Consider the following 25,712-nt stretch of genomic DNA (forward strand, 5'->3'; position numbering starts at 1 on the left):
AGGATGGCATTTAGGGCAAGTTGCTACAATGGATAAAAGGGTAGTCGAGTGGGAGAAGACAGAGAGCGGTAATCAAATGGATAATATAAGGCCTTGAATGGGTTGAGCAGGCTTAATGCTGATGGAATTCTTCCTCTTGCTCAGATTACAGACCTGAGGGGGCATAAACTGAAATTGAGGAAAGACAGTTGTCGAATAGATGTGCGGAAATTTGCTTTTAGCCAGCGGGTAGTTGATTGCTGTAACAACTTTCATCTGTCGTTATGGAAGCTGACAGCTTAAATAAATTCAAAGAAGAACTGGACAAACTTTTTGAGCAAAATGGATGTGTTAAATGTTTTTTTTTTTTTTTTTTTTGGCTGATGCTATATAAGCTTGCTTTCTTGTATCGTATGCCTTTTACCGATGCTAATGCTATTTGACACATGCAAAGTACTACATATGGGCAGAAGTAACCCCAGAGAAACGTACCAACTGTGTGGTGCTACACTTAGGGCGGTAGAAAATGAAAAAGACCTGGGAATAATTGTGCAGTCATATATGAAATTTTCTGAGCAGGCAGACAGGCTGCCAGAGCCAGTCATCGGGTATTGTCAATGATATACAGGAATTTTGCTAGTAGGGAAAAGGTGGTGATTATTCTTTTGTATAAAGCAATGGTCAGTCAACGCCTTAAGTACTGCGTACAGGCCTGGAGACCTCATTTTAGGAAAGATGTAGAGTTGCTTGAGCAAGTACAGAGAAGGGCAACAAGATTGGTGAGGGGAACGAAAGGGTTGTCTTACGAAGAAAGGCTTAAGTTCTGAAAATTGCAGCGTCTGGAGACTAGGCACCTGCGAGGTGATCTGATTGAGGTGTATAAGGCCTTGAATGGGTTGAGCAGGATCAATTCTGATGGGATTCTTCCTCTTGCTCAGATTACGAACCTGAGGGGGCATAAATTCAAATTGAGGAAAGACAATTATAGAACAGATGTGCGGAAATTTGTCTTTAGCCAGTGTGTAGTTGATTGCTGGAAAACACTTCTGTCATCTTCAGATGACAGCTTAAATAAGCTGAAGGAGGAACTGGACAAACGTTTAGAGGGAATGCGTTTGTTCAATTAAATGTTTTTTTGGCTGGTGCTACATAAGTTTGCTTTCTTGCATCACATGCCTCGATTACTACTACTACTATTACTATTTAGGTTTGAAAGTTCTCAAGTTCTATTACTTTCATCATATTTTATTATATTTTAGCAATAAGATAAGATTGAAGCAATTCGAAAATTTATGCTTGTAATACACAGAAATAAATAGTTTTTACAGGCATAGTTAATATTTATCCCCATGACGCCAGAACCTAATATTCCATTATCGTAGTCCATACTAGCCGCTGGGGGCTTGTCCTCAGTCTTAATAATAAAATAATTATTGTTTTAAAAAATAAAATAAAATTTTAGGTTCGTATAAAAAATTAAATGTTAATATGAATGACCCGTTGTCATGGGTAAACATTTACGTGATGTCAGTAGTTGGGAAAGTCATGACTGCCCTAAGCGCCCCTATGTTTTTTTGCGTACATTTAACCGCCATAAAAAGCCTCCAGTATAAAAACTGACCTTTTCTCTGGCCCGCATAATCGTTCTTCTACATCAGTTTATGATTGCTTCTCAGCAGTTTAACTATAAATTAAGAAGATTATGACTGTTATAACTGCAGCTGACGCATCCTTCCACGCTAGGAGCATTAAGCAAAGGCCATTCTTGTTGTCTATCTCGTTCTTGGTAACTCCTCTCTGACTCTATTGTGACACACAAATAAAATGTTACCATATACGTATATATATAAACCTTCATACCAGCATGAATGGACTCTACCTTTCCCCCCCCCCCCAGAAATTGCGTAGAATGTGCGCGGAGGTACGAGACCTTTCGGCCCAACCCATTTCCATTTTTTTTTTTTGATAAATGGATGTCAAATTATGAAAGAGCATATCTTTTTACGTTATGAAATCTGTTTCAACAGAGAAAACCAAGGGAAATGCATTGATATGTTGGCGACGTTAGAAGAACAGCGTCCATATTATTCAACAATCAAATGCTGGGTTGAAAAAAAAAACATTTTTTTTGACACCGAAGACGCAGAGAGGACAGGGAGATCAGTTTCTGTAATAGTGTCTAAATGTGTTAGTGCCATTCACACCATGGTGCTGTCTGATGGACGAATTTCAGCTAAACGGGTAGTTGAGTTTCTAGGCAAGTCCAGGGAACGTGTTGAATTTGTTATTCGTGATATTTTGGACGTGCGGGTGATTTTTGGCAAATGGGTTCCCAAATATCCCAGTGCTGATCAAAAGCGACATCGTCTGCCGTTCTTCACCATTTTGGGAAAGGTGCCAATGATTTTTTGGCGCTAATTATGACCATACATGAAACGTAGTTGTTTCATTATGATACGGAGACCAAAGAACAGTCGATTAGTGGAGGCACGGGTGGTGGTGGTAGTAGCAGTAGTAATGCAAATGATGAAAGAAAGCAAGTTTACATAGCATCAGCCAAAAAAAAAAGAACTAAAAAAAAAAAAAAGAATAATATGATCTGGTACTAATTTGGCCTTTCAGAGGAAACCAGCCAGACCTTCCTCCCCAAACTGCAAAAACACCAGTGCTACAACTTTCCCAGCCAAGGGATTGACTTTTAGTCTTCTTTTGCTTCTTTCTTCTTTCGTGGTTCCCACTTCCAAAGAAGTTCCGAAGCCAGAAGATTGCTGGGAAGGTCACGGCTTCTGTCTTTTGGCACAAGAATGGGATTTTGTTTATTGACCTGGAAAACGGAAAAACGATAATTGCTGAGCATTATTCATTACCTTTGAACAAACTGGAGGAGGAATTAAAGACGAAACACAGGAGAAACCCCCCCCCCCTCCCCTTCAAGAGTGCTGTTTTTCCAGAACAATGCTCCGGCACGTGCATGCGCACGCACACAGCACATCAAGCATGCCAAATTGGCCGAACTCGGCTTTCGGCTTCTTCATCATCTCCCATTTTCACCAGATCTAGCACTCTGAGACTACCTTTTCCCAAATCTAAAAAAAAAAAAAAAAAAAAAAGGGTATAAAATTTGCATAAAATTATGACGTCATACAAGCAATTGAATTCTAGTTTGGGGAGCAACCTTTCGAGTTCTATCTGCGAGATGGTTTACAAATTTGCATAACTGTGGCCGTTCAGTAGAAAGCTGGTGCACATGCAAAACTTTGAATCGTGATGAGAGGGCTCACATAAACAGATAAAAGCAGCAGTTCACATCCTTCCTAAAATGAAGCCTACAGACCTGTACGCAGTACTCAAGGCGTGGCCTGACCGTTGCCTTATACAGAGGGACAATCACCTCCTTTTTCCTGCTAGCAAAATTCCTATATATCATTGACAAAACTCAATGACCTGCCCTGGCAGCCTGTCTGCATTGCTCAGAAAACTTCATATCTGACTGCATAATTACTCCCAGGTCTTTTTCATTTTCTACCACCTTAAGTGTAGTACCACACAGTTGGTACGTTTCTCTGGGTTTCCCAGATGCCTTCTACCCATATGCAGTACTTTGCATTTATCAAGGTTAAACTTCAGTTGCCACTTCTCAGCCCATCTGCCCAAATTTTCTAGATCTTGTTGCAGTAGTTATTACTGTCATTAACAACCCTGCCAACCTTTGTATCATCTGCAAACTTCGACACTAAGCCTGATATACCTTCATCAATATCATTGATAAATATACAAAACAACAGTGGACCCAACACCGAACCTTGTGGGACTCCACTAATAACATTAGTCCACGAAGAGCAGCACCCATTGATTACCACCCTCTGTCTTCTCCCACTCAACCATCCTTTTATCCATTATAGCAATTCACCCTTAATACCATTCTGCTCCAATTTGTAGAGTAGTCTTCCATGCGCAACAGTGTCAAAAGCTTTCCTGAAATCCAAATATATGATATCAAAATTATTTTTTGCATCCAGTTCCTTTGTAACCACATCATAATAACCAATCGAATTTGTCAGACAAGACTTTCCCTTAACAAACCCATGCTGTGTCTGAACTATTGCAGCAGCCTTGTCTAGATGATCCTGCAATGCATCTTTAACCATTGACTCCATTATTTTACCCGGAACAGAAGTTAAACTAACTGGTCTGTAATTACTCGTGTCATCCTTCGATTCCCCTTTGTGAACTGGGGATACATTTGCACATCTCCAGTCCATGGGGACCTCCCCTGAGTTCAAGGATGCTCTCATAATTATGGCTAAGGGTTTGCTTATTTCCTTTGCCGCCTCCTTTAATATAACTGGATAGATCCTATCCACCCCAGGTGCCTTTCTTATGTTTAACTTCAACAATTTCTCCTCCAATTTGCTCTCAGTTATTCTAAAATTATTAAGCACCCTGCTACAATTTGATAACCTTCTGCCATTTCCAAACCTTAACAACTCTTTATGTGTGAATGTAGATGCAAAATACTCATTCAGTTTGTTTACTATCTGAGCAGGATCATCAACAGTCGAACCATCGATATCAAGTGAACCAATCAGATTCATCCCCTTCCTTTTAGAGTTTATATAAGTAAAACAATCCTCTTCCTTGGTCGAGGAAGAGGATTGTTTACTGTGGTTTTCGCGGTTTACTGTGGTCAGGCGACTTCACAAAGGTGGACTGTTTGCCCGACGTTCAGTGCCCCGTCAATTTAACACCTGCCTATCGGAGACATCGTTTACAGTGGTGCATCGAACACAAGGACTGGGCAGCAGTGCAATGGGGTAAGGTACTCTTTACTGATGAGAGTAGATTCAGTCTCAGAAGCGATTCTGGACGGTCAGCTAATCTGGCGAGAGGTTGGCACACGGTATCACCCCGTAAACATCACTGAAAGGGATCAATACGGCGGTCGAGGTGTTCTCGTCTGTGGAGGCGTTACCTTGGGTGGACGTACGCAACTTCAGATGCTGGAAGGCGGTACTGTAACCAGTGCACGCTACTGTAGTGAGGTAATCCTTCCCCATGTGCGTCTGTTCCGAGATGTCATTTGCCCCGAGTTCGTGTAGCACCGCAGCTGTTGATATGCTTTTGGAAAGTGAGGATATTGTTTGTATCGATAGGCCTGCCCATTCCACCGATCTAAATCCCACGGAACACATATAGGACGCTCTTGGGAGACGCCTAGCGGCAAGTCCACACCCACCAGAAAATGTTCACCAGCTGAAGATGGCGCTGATAAAGGAATGGACGATGTTACCTCAAGAACTTATCAACAACATTGTTCTAAGTAAGGACAGGTGGTGCAAAGCCTGCATCGACATTAGGGGTGTCCATATCTTCTACTGAGAGCCACCTCTTCCCTTTGTTCCATCTCTGGCAGTGATGCATCTGTATCATGGCAGCCAATGCTATGTTGCCATTTTTGAATAAAGTCCCTCTGTACCGTTTTGTTTCCATTGTTGTGTCGGTGTTGTTTCCTTCATGATTTCTGTACCTCACGAGGTTTCTTTGGTACCCTTTTCCCATATCCAGGACACTCCTATGAGAAGCTAAAGGGGAAAACCTGACTGGTCCTTAAATTTTACACAGCAGTGTAACTGTGCTGTCCAAGAGGGCATTATGTATGTAATTGGGCTATCTTGTTTCTTTCTATTATAGGTCAAGAACTAATCAGCGTCCCATCGTATCTAAGGCCGTGTGGCGTTCACTATTATGTTTGCAAACTGTAAACTGCATAAGTTCTATGGTCGGTTTGCCTATTTTGCGAGATAAGAATCTCGTTTCTGGGGAAAAAAAAAATCATGCTATCCTCGTCCAGCTGTGTGCTACACTGACTGACTGCCATTGTGTGGCAGGAAAAAAAAAAAAAAAAAAAAAAACACTCAAAAGTTTCTTCATCAGTACTTTCTGTACTGATGAAGGCTGTGCGCAACTGCAGTGACGATATCTACTTTACTACCAGAGAGGAAAATTTTCGACGTTACTAACGGACTTCGAGACACACCGCCACTGTGACATTTTAAGAAGAACAGGGCATCTCATTGTTTCTTAACTCACTTACGAAGCAATTACACATTTTAGAGCGACTGTTGATTCTCTTAAACAAGCTGGTCTGTTAATAAAATTCTCGAGGTTTGCGATCCTCCCTTGAGGAAATTGTGTTTCGCATTCCCGACAAACGATTTTCGTAGAATCGATAACCTAAAGTATCAGTTTTCGTGTCATCGTTACAGAGCTCACCTCGCCTGCCTCGCTCGATAGTGCCTGTTCAACTATTTATTAGCGTGTCCTTTAATTAGAAGGACACTGAGACATCAGGCAGATAAATTGAATGTGGTAAAGGCTCATTCGTTACATCTGTGTCCAGTACAGGCATCGGGAAAAATAGGTGGAGAGGCCAAACTTCAATGAAGCGATAAACTGTAAATTGAACGTAGGTGAAGCAGTTTCCAAAGAAACACCACACGTAACTTTAATTGTATTTTGCCAATTTGTCCCGAAATTGAGTTGAACAGCGGACAATTTTCTCACGACCAAAGTAGTTAAGTTGGCATCGTTTTTAATTGTGCACTAACCTATACGACTGTTTATAGTACTGCAAACACTTGTTGACAACTGTGAGATGAGGCATTTGATAGGTGTTGAAAGAAACTGGGGTGGTGATGGAATTTAAATTCTGTTAACTCCCAAAATTAAGCTCTAGTGGACAGCACAGTTTTTATAATTAACATCCTCCTCAGTCGAGTGGAAAAGATGAGTTCGAATCGCGTAAATGATGCAAATCGCGTCAATGACGCCTATAAAAATTCCAACGTCGCTGAGTTAGTAGGTCTCAGACAAGGGTAGCATGATTTTTTTTTTGCAGGAAACTCGGGTTTTTCATACAGCTAACCGACTACAGAACACAAGCAATTTAGCGAGAACACAAGCATACGGCGAGATATGGCCTTATTGCCTAAGTTGCTGATTCGCTCAAACCCTACAACAACCAACCAATCAACGCAAAATTAAAATTCATCAATTTTACTCTAATCATGTCTTTAGTCTGCGCGGGTAGCGCAGACTAAAGACATGATTAGAGTAAAGTGGTATCGTCACCGTCCTCCCCACACCGGTTGGAAAACGCCTGGGTTCGAATCCCGTCGATGACGCGAGGAACTTTAATGGGCTTTTTTCACTCCGTGGCTGAGTTAGTTGGTCTCAGGCGTAGATAGCAAGGTTTTTCTCCCCAGTAACTGGGGTTTTTTCGTCCAGCAAAACAGGCAAATCAACCATAGAACATACGCAATTTACAGACACAAATACGGGTTAATGTATTTAATTACGGGCAACCCTAAAATAATAATTTGATTTTTAATCATGTCTTTAGTCTGCGCGTGTAGCACAGTGGTATCGTCACCATCCTCCCCACACCGAGTGAAAAAGGCCCAGGTTCGAATCCCGGCGAGGAACTTTAATGGACTTTTTCACTACGTGGCAGAGTTAGTCGGTCTCAGGCGTAGATAGCAAGGTCCTGTCCCCCAGAAATTGGGATTTTCCGTCCCCCAGAAATTGGGATTTTCCGTCCCCCAGAAATTGGGATTTTTCGTCCAGCAAAAACAGACAAATCAGCCATAGAACACACGCAATTAACACACATAAGACACACAGCACGGCAGATGAATTTAATCATTCGGGTGGCCTAAAAATAATATATATATATATATATATATTTTTTTTTTTTAATCATGTCTTTACATGAGAAGACATTTTTTTCTTCGAGTAATGTCCATCAAGGAATGAATTATTACAACAGTTTATTCATATTATTTTTATAAAATTTTTTATACATAATATAAAATATTATATATCATTATCTTTATATTTTATGCACTGTGCTGCCACTTTATTAGGTACACCCCGGCTGTGCACACAAATGGTTTGTCCAACAACGTTGCAAGTCACATGACCACAGTTGTGGATATAAATGAACAACCTTTCTAGTATCAGTTAAGCGTACAAACTGTAGCAAGAATGGGGAAAAGGAGTGATCTAACGGACTTCGAACGTGGCAAGGTAGTAGGTGCAAGACGTGCTGGACAAAGCATCTCTGAAACGACAGTTCTCCTGAACTTTTCACGCACCACAGTTTCAAGGGTGTATCGAGAATGGTGCAACGAACAGAAAACATCCTCTCAACGGCACTCCTCTGGAAGAAAATCGCTTGTTGATGAGAGAAGTCAGAGGAGGATGGCTAGAATTGTGCAAGCAAACAGAAGGGCCATAATGTCGCACACATCACGTCAGAACCTTGGTGCGCAGAATAAAATATCGCAACGGACCACTAATCGCACTTTGTCGCGAATGGGCTACAACAGCCGATGGCCACATCGCGTACCTTTGCTATCAATGAAGAACAAGAGAGCACGCCTGCTGTGTGCACAGCAACACCAGCACTGGACTATCGAGGATTGGAAAACAGTTGCTTGGTCTGACGAGTCGAAGTTCCTGGAGCATAATGTTGATGGAAGGCTCAGAATTTGGCGTAAACAACATGAATCCATGGACCCGTCATGTCTGACGACTACTGTGCAAGGTGGTGGGAGCAGTGTTATGGTGTGGGGAATGTTTTCTTGGCACACGTTGGGTCCATTGATACCCATAGATTCACGTCTGAATGCCACATCGTACCTAAATATCGTTGCTGCCCAAGTGCATCCGTTCATGTGGACAGTTTATCCTCAGTCAGATAGCCCAAAAAAAAAAAAAAATTTCACTAACATTTATTGCTAACACTAGTAATACCCCAAAATTATAACTGAATACCAAACGAATGATTAAGACTTAATTCAGTACCAGAATTAGGTAGTCCAGTTCCTTGGCGCATTTATTTTTGAATTTCTAAAATAAGATTGCAGGGCTCTTGACCAACAATAATTCATTGTTATTGGTCAAGAGTTTCCCAGAATGGAGGAGAGATACAATAAATAATTCAGTGTCACTACCAAGGTTAATAGACTTTGATTTGAGAAATGATTTAAAGATGGCTTCAAGTAAGATGTCCAAAATGAGTACTCCCATGTGTATTCTTCAGTTAAAGGTTCAAGAACCAAGACGGTCTACTGCTGAAGTTTATGGGATCAAAATAGTAAGTGTCGAATTGAGTAAGGAATCAGATACAACGAACGTCACAAGGATTAGGGAGAATTCGAGACCAGTTGTCTGCTGTAGCTAGAAAATAAATTTGTTATTTGTTTTATTTCTGTGTGTGACATTGTAGAAAGATCATGATGTTTTTTTTTTTTTTTTTTTTCTTCTGGCATTTGAGGCTCTGGAGAAATCCTGCCACTGTGCCTCAGTAAATTCAGGCCTAGATGTAATCGCCTAAAAAAGATCTGCTACCTGTAGAAATTTTTCAAAAATCTGGATTATTCTCTTTGCTCCGTGATCAACTTTCCCTAAACTTCCCCTTCGAATTTTGATTTGATTTCCACTACCGCGTTAAAGTCTATATTAAAATGAAGGTGTCGAGATTTTAAAGAATTCTCAGAAAATTACTCATTGTTATATACTGAATTGGTTTTGCATTAGCTAGGTCTACTAATACCTCGTGGGGCTACCTTTTGCCCAAAATACAGTCCGTACACATCTTGATATGGACTTCCACAAGGTAATGAGTTGTGTCTAACGGTAGTGTGCCCCAATGCATTTCACAATGTGTTCAGTAATGCCCCGCGCATTGTCAGGTGGATGGTCGTAACATAGAATATCCTTTTCCAGTAGGTTCCAAACATGCTCAATTGGGTTGAGATCGGTTGAGTTGCGTGGCCATGGAAGACGAGAATTCATTGTCATGTTCCTGAAACCATTTAACAACCTGCCGGGCCATGTGGCATGGCGCGTTGCCTTGTTGATAGATGCCGGAGTTGTGTGGACACCGTCACAGCGAAGAATGGAACGAATTATATTGGGAATCAGACTGTTAGATAAGAAGAGAAACACATGGATTAGGCAGCAAACTCAAGTAAAGGACATTCTTATCAAAACTAAAGAACTAAAATAGTCTCGGGAAGGACACATAGCTCGAAGACATGATGACAGATGGACTACGAAAATAACAGAATGGTAACCAAGAGGAGCTAGAAGAAAGCCTGGAAGACAATGACGGAGATGGACAAATGAAATTCACGAGTTCGTAGGTAGTAAATGGATGGCCATTGCACAAAACAGAAGGAACTGTAAAGTTGTTGGAGAGGCCTTCATCCTGCAGTGGATTGAAAATGGCTGATGATGACCGTCATCAAGAAGGGGTGTACTTCGTCGGCGACGATAAAAAGGTAGGCGTTCCCATCGAGTTCCCAAGTTCTCTGATCAAACCTTGATTAATGGTGACCAGAGAACCCAGGGCATGTCTCAGACTTTGGGACATAAACATGTCCGAAAGTCTGCGAGAGTAGCACAGAAGTATCGTCACCGTTCTTCCCACACCGGGTGGAAAAGGCTCAGTTTGAATCCTGTCAGTGGCGCGACGAAAATTTTCATGGTTTTTTTTTTTTTTTAACTCCATGGCTAAATTAGTCGGTCTCAGGAATAGATAGTATTGTTCCCCCCACGGAAACTTGGGTTTTTCTTCCAAAAACAACAAGGAAAAATCAACCTTAGACCACACTCAGTTCACGAATATAATACATTTGGGCAGATGAATCGATATTGCGGGTGGCCCTAGTGTGACATTTATTATTATGTTCCAAAGTCACAACGATGCCTCCTGCCTGCCGAACACCAACAGTGAATCTAGCGCCAGGAGGGCTGTGACACCTGGATGGGCGTATCATTTTCCTCCAGATGCGGATACATCCATCAGCACGATAGGGTTGGAAACGAGATTCATCAGACCTGGTGTCAGTTTTTCACATGTCGGCGGTCCAGTGCTGATACTGACGCGCCCATGCAAGGCGCAGCTTCTTGTCTCGCAGTGAGCATTGGTGATCATAATGGCTGTATACGAGTTAATAAAGAGACAAAAAAGTACCGTTGTATTGGGTGGTCAGCTGGGCCATTGTGCTGCATCCTCCTGTGTTACAAGAGGAGACACACTACGCTCACCACGGGCGTCGACCACAAGTGCACCCCCCATGTGAGAGACAGCCACGTGTTGTTTATTGGTCCGATTTTAATGAAATTTGGAAAGGCTTGACAAATCTCTTTAAAGGGAGCAAATATAAAATTATATGAAAATCCTTCCAATGAGAGTTGAGTTGTTACGTGCGGACGGACAAATGGACATGGTAAAGACAATAAGTGCGTTAGCATATATGCTATATTTAAAAATCACTCGGGAGGTAAACTTAATGAGCATTAAGTAAAAATTCAATAATGAAGGTGGATAAAAATGCCACTCGTTACATTAACGATAATTTAAAAGGGGTTACATTTTAATTGCGGACTAGCCACGTGTAATCATAAAAGCATTGTCGAGCCATCATTTCTCTGCAGAGCTACTTTAAAGTAAAGATAGAAAGCGGTTAGTAATGCACTTTAATCCCCGTAGAGGGCACGCAATTGTAGACAGGGGCATTACATTAAAAGTAATTAGCGCGAGGTAAAGCTGCGCTACAGGAGGGCCTAACTATTTCCGTTGTTAGGTGCCTGGTTGCTAAGCAACGATGATGTGTCGATGTAGTTGTTACCGAATATAAAACTTCGGTTTTTCTTAAAAAAAAAGAAAGAAAGAAAAAGGGGAAAAAACAAAGGAATTCAAGGAATGCTATGCAAAAGATGAAAGTCTGTGTCAGTGTTCAAAACAAGTTCAGTATATAACTTCAAAAAATATTTATAGCTGGACTTTTTTGTGAATAACAACTTGAATTCAAATAAACAAGAAAAAAAAGAGTTGTGTTTAACAGGTTTGCGTGCAAAGAATACTTAAATAATACGTGCCGACCTCCCGCTTTTCCCTAGTGGGAATCTGAATAACTACTGGTGTTACTTGTGGTTACCCATTCGAGAACCTACGTCTCCATGTAGTTCAAACTGTCCAGCGTTAACCAAAATATCTTTCCCTGGGGAAAAACTGGGCACGCCTTATGATATCACAACTGTCGTCATGCATGCGGCTTACCACAGGAAAATAATTTTATTTTTCTGTGGTAAATATTTTCGAAGGAACATCACTAAAATGAACTCTTAAAAGAACTCTCAGAAAATCAACTAATTAAAACCGAATGAATAAAGAATTAATGTGTGAATTAACTTGATAACTATCGTATATGTTAGTGCAATTGCTTCAGTTTAATTCGTAGCCATCTACCAAAGTAGTTAAGTTGGCATCGTTTTTAATTGTGCACTAACCTATACGCTAGTCATTCTATCAGTAGCATGAGGCTCTTGCCCTAAAATATTTTAGAGTATATACTACTGCACACCATCAGGTATCTATCATATCGTGGAGTTATACTTCATAATTGGATTGTCACTATTGCAACAACCAGGGTACCTGCCCACCCACCGATGAGCGGTCAATAATCTTCGATTCGGTGCCGTTTGGACCTTCTTCACTGGCGAAGTGTTACTTCGAGGTAGTGAAATACCATGGCATCTCGTTGTGAAGGTATTCACAATATGATATATAATTAAAAACGATGCCAACTACTTTGGTAGATGGCTACGAATTAAACTGATGCAATTGCACTAACCTATTAGCTAGTCATTCTACCACGTAGCATGAGGCATTTGCTCTAAAAGTACTTGATAACTATTAAAGTACCAAATAGATATAATGTAAATACATTTCTGGTACTATCTGTTTTTCTTGCTTGTGTGAAGCATTACAAATGTACGTATTTAAATTAATCCATTTAATCCGTTAATTTATAAAGGATAAACACTAGATAAGGATCCGTTATACTTTTACAAACAGAAAGACAAGTTAGTTAATATACACAATCCGTTACCTTTCAGGAGCAAATTATTATGCAAATAGTAATAAATCTTGATTTTTAACATAAATAAATGTTCAGTGCGCCATCTACAATATACGGCATATGGAGAGCCTGTGAGATATATATATTAAAAATGGTTAAAAAAAATAATAATAAATGCGAGAATTTCTATTGGTTCGATTTTAACGAAATTTGTAATGGCTAGACAAATATTTTTAAAAGGCATAAAATATAAATTTTTTTATAAAAATTGATCCATTGAAAGCGGATTAAAAGAAAGTAGAGGATTAAATCAGTTATTAGTGAATGCAATTACTGGTGTCTATTTTCAGTGCAGGTGCATTATCAGGGCCGACGCTAGCATTTCCAACCAGAATGCGTTGAAAAGGCTCAATTCAAATGGACTCTACGCAAGGATGCTAGTGGGCTGTACCCATTAACCCCAAACCACCACGGAGCTCATCGAAACTGGCGCCATGAACATGCGACTTGGATCCCTGACAATGAGGTACAGTTCTGTTCTCTGATTATTCCCGGTTTTTTCTAGACTTTGTTTCATTCGGAGACAACGAAGAATGCTGTACTATCCTTCCAACAACAGAGAAAAGGACACTTACGGTGGAGGCAGTGTTCTCGTGCAGAGCAGACCCCGGGGGCTCACATCTGGTGAGTATGGGCTTGGCAAACCCAGGGTCCTGAGCTGGATATCATCATTCTTCTCTTTCTTGGTGATGCCTCCTACTTCTCTCTCTCTCTCTCTCTCTCTCTCTCAGGAATTTGGGAATTCGGTAACTCGGGAATTTTTTTTTTTTTTTTTTTGGCTGGTGCAGCATAAGCCTCAGGCTTCCTTGTACCATATGGCTAATAATAATAATAATAATAATAATAATAATCAATGGCCGCATGACCTCTTTCTGTAATCGATAGGGTTACCGCAACTGCGCAGAGGTACCGAGAGCAGATCCTTAAACCCTATTTGCGGCTTCTTAGGGGTGCAGTTGGCAGAGATTTTATTTTCATGCACGACAACGCCATTGCACATACAATTCAAATGGTGGAGGAATATCTTGAAACCGAAGATATCCAACGACCGATGTGGCCAGCCCGATCACCACACCCTTGCCCACTTCGCTTTTATGATTACAGCTGGCTTTGGTCCCTTTAAGTGTGAGGGGAGCAGTTTCTTCAGAGTGGCTGCATAAGATATTTGGTAAGGTACGGCTAGATGGCGCTAGTTCTCTAACAGTCTTCTTCCTAGAGCCTGTCTTTGTGGGGGGGGGGGATAAGTCCTTAGGTGTAGTGTTGACTAACTTCGATAAGACAGCATTTTGTGTTTTGGGTCTTTATAAGATGCTCATTTTCAACGAGCATCTTATAAAACAGACACTTTCCATAGTTTCTAAACTCACTATTTTCAAGAAAGTTTCCTTAGTAGTTTTCCTTTACTCCTGCAAGAAAATTTTCAATTTTGTGGTGCAGAATGGCGCAATGCGGCCGTTACTAATACTAATACTAATGTCTAAAAACGATTTGCCATTGTCCGCATTGGGGAATCGCCAGCAGTGATATCCACCAATTTCTTTACCTGGGGTGGGACTTAATTTTATGTAGCTTCTTTACCACTCCTCTTATTCCCAATTTCTTCCTAGTGGGATGTGACACTAAGAATTTCCAGGCCCTTCAAACCCTCTGTAATGTTGTTTTTAGTCAAAAGAAAAATTTTCAACCTGTGTTAATGCAAACAATCAAAATTGTAAACACATTACATATATATAAATGCATCCTGTTGCCTCTTCTGTTGTATTAATGACCTCATGAACGAAACTTTTGCTGGTTTTTCAAGAACACACCAAGCAGGGTTTTAACAGCTGTATTTCAGTGACTCTTCCTTTATTGAGTACATCCGCAACTCAAACCTTGATGTAAGGAATTTTTATTGGCCTCGTTCACAATATGGCTGAGTTAGTCTGTCTCAGGCAAGGGTAAGTTTTTTTTTCAGAAATTTAAGTTTTTCGTCCAAAAAGAGAATATCGACCACAGAACAAACACAATTCACAGACAGTATACACAGAGCAATATCTTAGTCACCAATGCTCCTAAAACCCTACAACAAACAACTCAATTCTTCCTCTGCACAGTGACACCATCACCAATAAGTGCCTTCTGATACCACTCTGTACATTTACATTTTGAACTTGTTCCTGCTTTTGCTGGATGTGTTTTGCATATAACTTTACTACTGATGTTTAATGAAGACTTTTACCCTTTGTGGACTGCTTTGGATGCAATGTATAGAGATATTATATATAGGTAGTGCAGTATTCTTGGCATGAGGTTATGACTCATCTGCCAATAATGAACAGTACCACTGGTTGGGAAAAACAGGCAATCTTCATAGCATCACAATGGTCTTATAGTTGACTCAACAGATGGTGGATCACATCGCTGACATAGCTCTCATTCTGTAATTTATCATATACCTGGTAGAGTATATGATAAATTACTCCACTCCTCTTCATGGGTGATATAAGTGTTTCTAGGAGATATATGGATTTTAATTTCTTACCTGGAGTTTACACAGGATATTATAACCTTGAAGGGTTATGGCTTTACCCTGAGAAGTTCCAGGGTAAAAAGGGCAGGCAACACTGACAGGGCTTTTGCATGTGGAGAATTAACAGCTTGTAATGCAGTATTACTATAATGCACAGGGCCGGCACTAGGGGTGTGAAAGTGAGGCATCTGCCACAGGTGCTGCCTAAAATAGGCTCTAATAGATGCACTACTGCATATATATGCATGTTAAGATACAATATGAATTAGGTGCCATGACAAGGTTTTGCTTCAGGCACCACAAATGCTAGCGTCGGCCCTGATAATGCACCTGCACTGAAGATAGACACCAGTAATTGCATTCACTAATAACTGATTTAATCCTCTACTTTATTTTAGTCTGTTTCAACAGAGTGATGAGAGCACATCCTATTTATTTGTTCAGACAACAGTGCACTATTGGGAAAATGTACGAAATGAGTTATGGTTGGTGTGTTTGTCCTGCACAAGTAGGCTTGTATATGATTGTTAAATGTGAAGCAACCTTTTAAATCATAGCATCTAAATTAGAAGTGTGGGGTTTTTCCTGATTTTGAAAGTAAAATTCTGCTTTACTGTTGAGATGGCCCAAGAATGCCATCTTGTTGCACCTGTTAAAGTATGATGAATACATTTCTTCCATAGGGTAATGGGACAAGGAGTTTGTTGGATATCAGATTCAAAATCCTTCATGGCAAGGTTTGTCATATTGAGGATTAACATGTAAAAATCATGTTAATGTGTTTTACATCTGTAAAAAACATTATGGGACATCATGTAAAAAACATTATGGGAATCCTATAGTCTCGAAACTCCAATGAGACAGGTTGGGCAGTACTTCATTAGACATGTTGAGGATTAATGGGAGAGCCTATGGTTGAGCCATGGGATTGTGTTTTCAAAAATAAAGTTATTCAAGCATATATAGTGCTTCATAAATGTCTGCAGTAGTAAGGTTGGTCCTATTACTTAGGTTATGGCTGCTTTCCAGTCATTCATGAATTGAATACTGTTCAAAGGCACAGGTTATAGGGACAAAGGTATATAAGGAGGTGACATCATAGAGGATCAGGAGGGCTTGTTCTCAGATGTCGTTTTCTCAAAAGTTTTATAAAATCTTTGTATAAAATACAAACAGATACTTTAATTTATTGTATGGTCTTTCGACCAGAGACTTTATGATGGTAAGCATAAAATGTGCATGTTCATTGGTAGGGATTCCATTGCCGGATATAATTGGGCACAAGAAAACATCTGGTTTTCGGACTTTCTCAAATGACCCTAATCAAAGCCAGTATGAAGACTTCATTAATGCTTATTTTTACCTTGATTAAGCCACTTTCTAAGCAATGAATTAACCATATATTAGAAATGATTTATAGGTGGGAGATGAATGAATTTATATTATCACTAAGATGTTTTAAAGTTTTATTTCTGTAGTCATCCTTATCCATGTTAAGCCCTTTATCTGTGAGACAATTATTGCCAGGGTTATTCCTCAGCTCCATAAGATATTGTAACAGCTATTCATTAAAGTCTTTTATGCTGTTCTTAATAGGTTGACTATTTTAAAACATGCTTCTGTTGCAGTTTCTTCAGATAATTGTCAAACTTTCTTTAATCCCATATTGGAAATGATAAAAAATAAATGAGAAAACCTAGAAATTCACAAGATTCACATTAATAGAAAATGAGTAGGATTTCCCTTAACATTGTCTATTATAACAGGATGATAATTATTACCATCCTGTCAAGAATGTTTGAACTTCTAGAGTGGGTGCTTAAGTGCTTTCTTCAGTTTGTTTGTTTGAGTTTACTGGCATCAGTCAATAGCTGTGGCTATAGTCTGCATACTTTATCAGTGATTAAATCAGTGGCAAAAAATGTCCTTCCAATTCCAAACTAAATCTATATAAGCCAACTTCAAAGGCCAGTTCCTTTTTAGATACAAAAAGACAGTCTTTTATCTAAAAGGTATTCGCTTTAGTTTAGTTATTTAGGGGTGAAGGTCAAAGGGGAAATTCTATAGTGTGGTTAGGGGAACACTGCTTGGTTTGGTGTGCATGATCACAGGATGGGCAGTTCACTAGAATGTTATGGATGGTAAGTACTGTATTACATGCTTGACAGTAGAGGTTATTTGGCTTTGGGCAAGTGTGATATGAGTGAGTGACATGTATGCTCCTATCCATAACTGAGCTAGTCTGAATCCTTCTTGCTACTTGGTTTGAAGGCTACCTTTGGAGAACTGTTCTGATAAGCCATAGTTTGTTGTTAATTTGATTTTTCCAGCTACCTTGCCACCAATGTTTGTAGCTGTTTTTGGATTATAACTCCATAGTGAAAGAAGCAGCTTTAGAAATTTGAAAATTGACAACATTGTGTTACAATGTTGTCAAGTATCAAATTTAGGTTTATTGATAATTGTTGGAATTGAATTAAAAGCATTGAAAATAAGAATTGTAATTGAACATTTCAATTGGCTGATATTAAATAATATTGGCAAGTTGGGTAGTTCAGGTAGAGATCACATTTTCGATGCATATTACAATATTAGTTGTCTCCAGATGGAGCATGGTGGCTCATGTGCTTTAGCATATGAGCTATGAAAAGCTTTGCAACCCTGGAATGAAGATACAGGAGCAATGTATATAGGCATGAAGATACTTCAGCCCTGTCATGAAGATACAGGAGCAATGTCACTTGGGTTGCCAAGTGTAAGGTTAATATGGTTAATTTAAATTTTGCAAATTTCCTATTAACCAAGAGACACACTTTGGGATCAGGTATGCCATTTTATAACCTAAAAATTGGCATGAAAAAATTTTAAATTGTTCCCATTTTGATGCCACCATTTATTTGCAATCTATTATGAACACAGTTGTGAATAATACACTTTTATATTAAAAGTACATATTTTTAATTATTTTTTTAAAAAGAAAACCTCCTCTGCCATACTTTAGCCATTTTTTCACATTAAAAATGCCTATGTCTGGGTGTTACAGTTACTGGTGAATGAAACTAAAATCAAATATCCCACATGCTATCGTAAATGGTCCATCACCAAGAGATATAAACAACAGCTGAAGCAAGCCAATGCTTTCACTGAGAGTGCTGACTTGCTTCAGCTGGGAGATGCATGGATCATGGGAGATATGATGGTAGCATGGTTCAGTAACTGAATGTGAGAAAGATGCAGCTAATTTTAAATTCTTGTTTTTTTTTTTGTACATGGGATAATTAATATGCATGAACAGGCTGCTTAACAAAATGCTTGCTTTCATTTTTTTTTAGCCAAACTTCTTCCATAAAAAAATTATGAAGCAGATTGATTGAAAATACAATAAATGAGGAATCATAAATTGACATTATCACTCACACAGATTTTGTTTCAATTAGAAAAAATATCTCTGGCATAGTTTATTTGGTGTTCCCAATGGAGGGTTAACGAAAAAGATGTTTTCCTTTTTTTGGCTCTCTTCTTAGTTATTTTAAGAAATTAGAGCTACTTAAAAGAAAGCTTTTTTTACTGGAAGAGAAAAATTGAATTACAGTAAAAAATGCTCTATAAATTTGCAAAAACTGCTTGGCCATAGAAACACCTGACACTCAGGGCCACTTACTTCAGACAATGAATAAGCTTCAATCAGAGTTGCTGCTATCCCTGACATGAAAAAATTTATTTCAAGCTCAATCATCAATTTTTTTTTTAAAAATTAAAGTTAGCATATACTAATAAATACACACATTTTATGGACAAAATATGTTCAGAATTATGTTATTTTCAGCATTCTTTTTAAATACAGTTTTGTATTAAATTTAAGAAAATACCCATCCATTCATATTAGTTTTTAAACTAGAAAATAAGTTTCAAAAATCAAAATAACCACTAGTTTCTTGTCACTGAGCTTGTCTATAAAACTGTATCATATACACTATCAACTACACTGTATATTTAAATTTTACTTCATAGTACAGTAGCAGTTTTTCATAACATTGTAGTAGCTTGAACAAAATACATACCATATGTATTTTGATCAAGTTTAGCATACAAGGCCTTAAATTGAGGTTTTATAACGGAAAGTGGTAAATATGTGGATTTTGAGCACACACGTGTGTGTGTGTGTGTGTGTGTGTGTGTGTGTGTGTGTGTGTGTGTGTGTGTGTGTGTGTGTGTGTGTGTGTGTGTACGTGCACAGAATGCACACACAAAGATATGAGGTTATTATTAATGTAGAAGGGAACAGGCATTAAACTACACTAGTGCTAATATTTTTCCTTATAACAAGAGGTCCTTGTTTTTTTTGCAAAATTAAGCAAATGAAAAAACAAATTTTTATATTTTTATTTTTATTTTTTTATAAAGCTTGCTTTTTAGAATATACATAAAATACTAAAGTTACATTCGAAATCAGAAAATTGCTACCATCAGTCTCTGATATGAACACAACATCTGAAGAAAAAGGTTGATTGTGGTTCCACGCTTGATTCTCCTTATATAATTCAACAACAGCATGTTTCCATTGCCCTGAATATAAAAATTATGTCAATAAATAGTCAATATATCAATGTTAATGACAGAAATAACAACAAATGCACTCACAGGCACACACAAATTTTAATGTAGGAGTAATCAGTTCCCAGAAGATAACACATATTGAATAGAATAAAAGAGTGGAATAAAACACTAGTAGAATTTGAGGGAATGGACCCCAAGAAGATCTACACCATACTGAAGTAGAGACCCAACAGAATCCTGTGGCAAGTCACAGGCTACCTCAATAGGTGAATAATACTGGATTATTTCAACAACAACAAAGTAAAACTAGACATCATCCGCACAGCCATTTACTGTGCTGCTGTAGCAGCACAGTAAATGGCTGTGCAGATGGTGGCAGTGAAGTTAGCTATAAAGGCCATGCCCCCCTGGATAGATGAAGAAAAGAAGAAAACCAAGGGATGTACAAGGGATGACAGAATGGAAGATTTGGGAGGAAGAAATGCAACAGTCAACCAGGAAGTCCCACAACTGGCAAACCCCAAGAATAGATAACATCCCCAACTACTGGCACAAGAAGTTCAGCTGCACAAACAGGCACATAGCAGAGCAGTACACCCAGATAAAAGGCACTATGGCATAATTCCAGTCTCTAATTCAAGGAATCATCTATCTGAAGACAAAAGACACCACAAACCCAGCTAAGTACAGACCAATCACCAGTCCCCCAACAATGTACAAGATACTGACCAGCTGCACAACTAAGAAGATATCAGACTGCTTGGAGAGCCAGAACATCACGGCCAAGCAGCAAAAGGGATGTAAGCAGATGGGTAAAGGATGCAAGGAGCAATGATCATCGAACACTGCAGTTATGAAGCAAGTCTACAAGAAAAACTGCAACCTGTACATGGCCTACATCAACTACCACAAGGCCTTCAATATTGTGCCCCATAGCTGGCTGATAGAGACACTGAAGATCTACAAAGTCAACATGACACAAACACTTCCTAGAAGCAACACTGGCAAAATGGAAGACCACCAACATCATGACCAGACCAATCCCAATCAGAAGAGGAATCTTCCAGGGAGATGCTCTGAGCCCACTATGGTTCTGTTTAGCAAATGAAAATCAAGAGTAGCTATTGAAGTACCTGTACATCAGATGAGAGAGGGTGTACAGGTTCTTCCTTCCTTCTTTTGATCGCTGAAGAGTTTAGTACTGACATCAGGATGAAATTTGACCCAAACAAATGCAAGACCCATGGATTACAGGAAGGACATCTGGTTGGATAAAACTACCAGCTGAAGAGATTGAAGCCATGACAGAGGGAGAGACATACAAATATCAAGGCCTGCCTGACTGAGAAATATAACCTAAAATCAAAGCTGAATGGTGGGAATATGGTCATGGCCATAAACACTTACGCAGTCCCAGTACTAAAGTATTCCTTCAGGATTGTAGATTGGACCAACACTGAGCTGGAGGAGATTATGAGATCAACCAGGATAATGATGACCAAGAGCCACCAAGAGCACCCAAAGTCGGCCATCAAGAGACTGACCATAGTCTGTAAAAAAGGAGGGAGGGATTTGAAATTGACTGACCTCTTTGAACAAGAATGTTTTGAATAAAAACCTGTGTGATTACTTCTAGGAAAACACACAGCACCAATCTACCAAGCCATAATAAAGATAGAAAAATTGGACACAACACTCAACTTCAACAAAGAGAACTTACTCACAGACAGAAGAAACAAAGGCAGAAAGATGGGCAAAGAAAATACTCCATGGAAGACACTACAGAGACCTCCATGATGACTACACAGATAAGATGGCTTCCAATGCTTGCCTCATAAAAGGAAAGCTCTTCCTCGACGAGACCAAACGATTCATTCTCGCCATCTAAGATCTATAGAAAACACATCACAAGGATCCCATAGTAACAGATGACAAATGTCAACGCCACCTGGCTCCAGAAACAATCAGCACATCACCATAGGATGCAGGGTGATCACCCAGATACACTCACAGACACGACCAGGATAATACATCAGAAGCTAGAACAAAAATACCAGCTGATCAAGAAAAGTTTACTGTATTGCAAGTAAAAGCCTCAGGCCTCCACTCACAAGGACCATGCCATAATAATGGATAAGGCAATCCTACACAATAGACCAGACATAAACCTCATCAACATGAAGGAACTGGCTACCTACCTGATTGACATAGTGGTGCCCAACACCAGTAACCTCCAGAAAACATATGAGGAAAAGATCAGGAAGTATTCAGACTTAAGAGAGGAAGTCAAAGATAAAATGGCATATGGAACAAGTAATGACCATCCTGATCACAGTGTTAACCACCAGCATGGTGCCAAAGAGCCTCCATAAGAACCTAGTAGCAATAGGCCTCCCAGAGATGGAACTCCAAAAAGTTAGAATCCTTAACACCTGTAGGATAGTAAGAGAGTTCCTCAAATAATTATTATGATAATAATAATACTCCTAGCCTATCAGATGTATCTATTATAAACAATGTTAAAACAATAATAAAGATTATTTATTTATCACTTGGCTTAACAGCATGCTTTTTTATTTCAACACTTTATTTCTATAAAAATAATTGTGCAGTCCTTTCCATAATGTATTTTTTTAAAAAGTTATTTAGCTTATTATAAAACTTTTGTTTATATTATATATAGTAGAACCTCATAAGTTTGGCAAAACTAGGAGTTAACACCTGCATTTTTGAAATGTAATACTATATGGATCTACTGGTAATAAAGCAGACAGTTTATCATCAACTACTGTAATGAAAAAAGATTTCATAACATTCTGCAAGAAATTACTAAAATGCATATAAATTTTTAAAATGACCCCCCCCACTTCCAAGTAAATGTTCCTCAGAAAACTTTCCCACAACCATTAATCACTGTTCTGTCAGCAACTGAAAGCTTCTTGAGATGAGAAACATACTAACTGACAAGGATGCAAGGATGCACACTCAAGAAATTGAATGCACAAAAAAATTTATGATGCAGAATTATTATAAAAAAATAAATAAATAAAGAAGCAGATGTCAGTTAGTCAATTAGAGGCAACCAATGAGCAGCAAACATCACGATTTTATTCATTTCAGAAAAAGGTTACTTAAGAAAGCTGCCAAAGTCTAATTTACAGTAGCTGAATTATTTAGGTCATTTGAATTTGTTAAAGAAAGCACAATTTTATGTTCTAAAATAATCTTATAATTACTTAAACACTTCAGTGAAATATCAGTGATATTCACAATCAATAAAATACTACCGATTGTGAACTTTATAGCAGTGGTTTTCCACTTGTATTCTACAAAACACCGGGGTTCTGCAAAACAGTCTTAAGGATCCTTCAAATTCTCTGTAATTTTTTTATTATTTTTATTACTTTGTATACACATATTACTTTTTTTTTTTTTTTAAGATATTGGAATCCAATGAGTTTGTAAAATGGTTGTATGACTGTAAAAGGATGTTGCCTGGTTGCAGCATGTGTTCAGACTGCTTTGGAGGAGTGGGTGGGAATTACAGAAGCCAATTCAAAAGAACAGTATGCTCATGAAAAATCTATAGAAAAGGTATGCAGCAGAAACAGAACATCTAGGATACAGATTATGTATTATTTTCTGTGAAGTGGCAAAGCAGTTAGAAACATGGGCCTAAAAAGAAGTGTGCAGCGATTCATTTCCTCTAGGTGAAAAACATATCAGTTACTAAAATCCACTGGAGATTGGTAGAGGTTTATGGAAATGTGTTAATGGCATGCATCACATCAAGAGATAGCCAAGAATAGCCAATGAAAGATGGAATATTCATAATGAAGGCTGCAAAAGAAGGCCAGGCAATACAAAGCAGACCTGAACACTGTGCATAAAATAGTGCATAACATTGAGGAATAAGTTTGTGCTTGCTGGATCCCTAGACATTTGAATGACAATTAAAGCTCAGTATTTCAAAGTGGATCTCCCATCATATAAGCCTCTACCAGTTACTGGTAGATTTAATCCACTAATTTTTTTTGCTACAGGGAATGAATCACTGCATACATTTTTTCTTTTGTAAATTTTAGGCTGCTTGAAATGAAGGCAAGCAATGTTGGAAAGGAGACATACATTTTCACAAAACCTAAAAAAATTCAAGTCCTCTCGGCAAATATATGCATTCACCAGATACGACTTAACATGGTTAAGAAATAGTTCTTGAATGGTTAAAGGAGTTATTCTCCTGGAGGTCATAACCACACAGAACAATAATTAATGTTAATGTGTACAGCCAAATTTTAAGATGACTACAGGAAGCCATCAGGCATATATAATCTAGCCTTTTGAATCATCATATGATTCTTCAGCATGACACTGTACAGTGCATATCTCAGAGTTTGTTAAGCATTCAGTTGGGAAGTTCTCAGCCACCTGCCTACTGTCCAGATTTTGCCCCTTCCAAATATCACTTGTTTAGGCTGCTGAAGAAACAGCTAAGAGATCAAAAATAAAATTCAATGAAATGCTGAGATGGAAAATGCAGTTAATTTATGGCTCAATCAATAAGGCCTGATTTTTAAAGAAATGGAATCACATTTTTATAGACACTCATATCATATTGGAATAAGTACCTTAGCAGATATGATTCTTATGTGAAGAAATGTAGCCAAAATGTACTAAACTGAAACACCCCAAAATGCAAACATGCTTGTGAGAAAGCACAGGGAACCTTACTCTTTGATGATCCCTTATATTTTGCAATAGAGTAAAATTATTTAAATTTCTGTAAAAATAAATGCTGAAAACTCACCTATGTGTTCATTTCCATGTAATTGACATATAACTTTAAAATCTCCTTGCATTATTATTTCCTCTCGTTGGAAAATGTTTTTCCTTGAGTATCTGCTAGGATTTCTAATATAAGCAGTTCCATTTTCTTTTCTGTCACATGATGATTCTACCCTGAGTACTGAATATTTGTGTGTCAACGCAAGATAATCAAACAGGAGCATTCCCTGCAATAGAAAATTTCAGAATTTAACAACGTATCAATAAATATTACATCTGAGAAGAGATTAAGCAGAATTTCTGATTGGTATATTAAGTTAATAATGCAGAATAACAGTCTATAGAAATAAAAACAAGTTATCTCCCACCCCAAAGTTTCAGGCTTCCTGTACTGATAACTGCAAGCAATTCAAAAATCTGGAGTTGATAAAATACTACTTATTTTAATTCAATTATAAAAATCGCATTGTGCAATCAGTCTTTAAACATTAGCTTCATTGTGTTCAGTAACACACTGTATAGTCTATTTATGTCAGAATACTGCCATTAACATGGACATGTGTAGAGTGTGATTTATACCAACCAGGTAATCTATAACACATTAGTTGGTACTGCACAAAATCAAAAACTACATGTCAGATCGCATCAAGTGCTCTGATGTGATTTTTGGAACTAGAAAGAAAATTAATAACAAAGGAACTGGCAACCTATAATAACCATGCAAAGGGTGGTGCTTAGATCTTTCAAATCTGTTATCTTCAGTGGCGTACAGGTCACAAGCACCAACCAGCCCCTCTGAACTATCACTCTTCCATTTGATATTTTCCCTTTAGATTTTTAGCTATAGTAAGACTTTGTACCTCTAAATGGCTGTTTTATTCCAA

General features: G+C 38.5%; 1 protein-coding gene across 1 annotated transcript in view; it reads right to left on the reverse strand.

Moving 5' to 3' along the window:
* Nucleotides 1-2,970: 2,970 nt before the first annotated feature.
* Nucleotides 2,971-25,712, reverse strand: part of LOC150076671 (uncharacterized) — a 60,140-nt gene continuing 37,398 nt past the window's right edge. Inside the window, exons 9-11 of the mRNA XM_090386602.1 lie at nucleotides 24,851-25,055; nucleotides 19,951-20,052; nucleotides 2,971-3,065 (exon numbers count right to left, since the gene is read on the reverse strand). Of these exons, the coding sequence (XP_090242728.1) occupies nucleotides 2,971-3,065; nucleotides 19,951-20,052; nucleotides 24,851-25,055 (402 nt within the window). The remainder of the gene's footprint in view (nucleotides 3,066-19,950; nucleotides 20,053-24,850; nucleotides 25,056-25,712) is intronic.

This window comes from Mastigoproctus giganteus, chromosome 12 (assembly GCF_048544385.1).
Source record: "Mastigoproctus giganteus isolate SK-2022 chromosome 12, ASM4854438v1, whole genome shotgun sequence".
NCBI lineage: Eukaryota > Metazoa > Arthropoda > Arachnida > Uropygi > Thelyphonidae > Mastigoproctus > Mastigoproctus giganteus.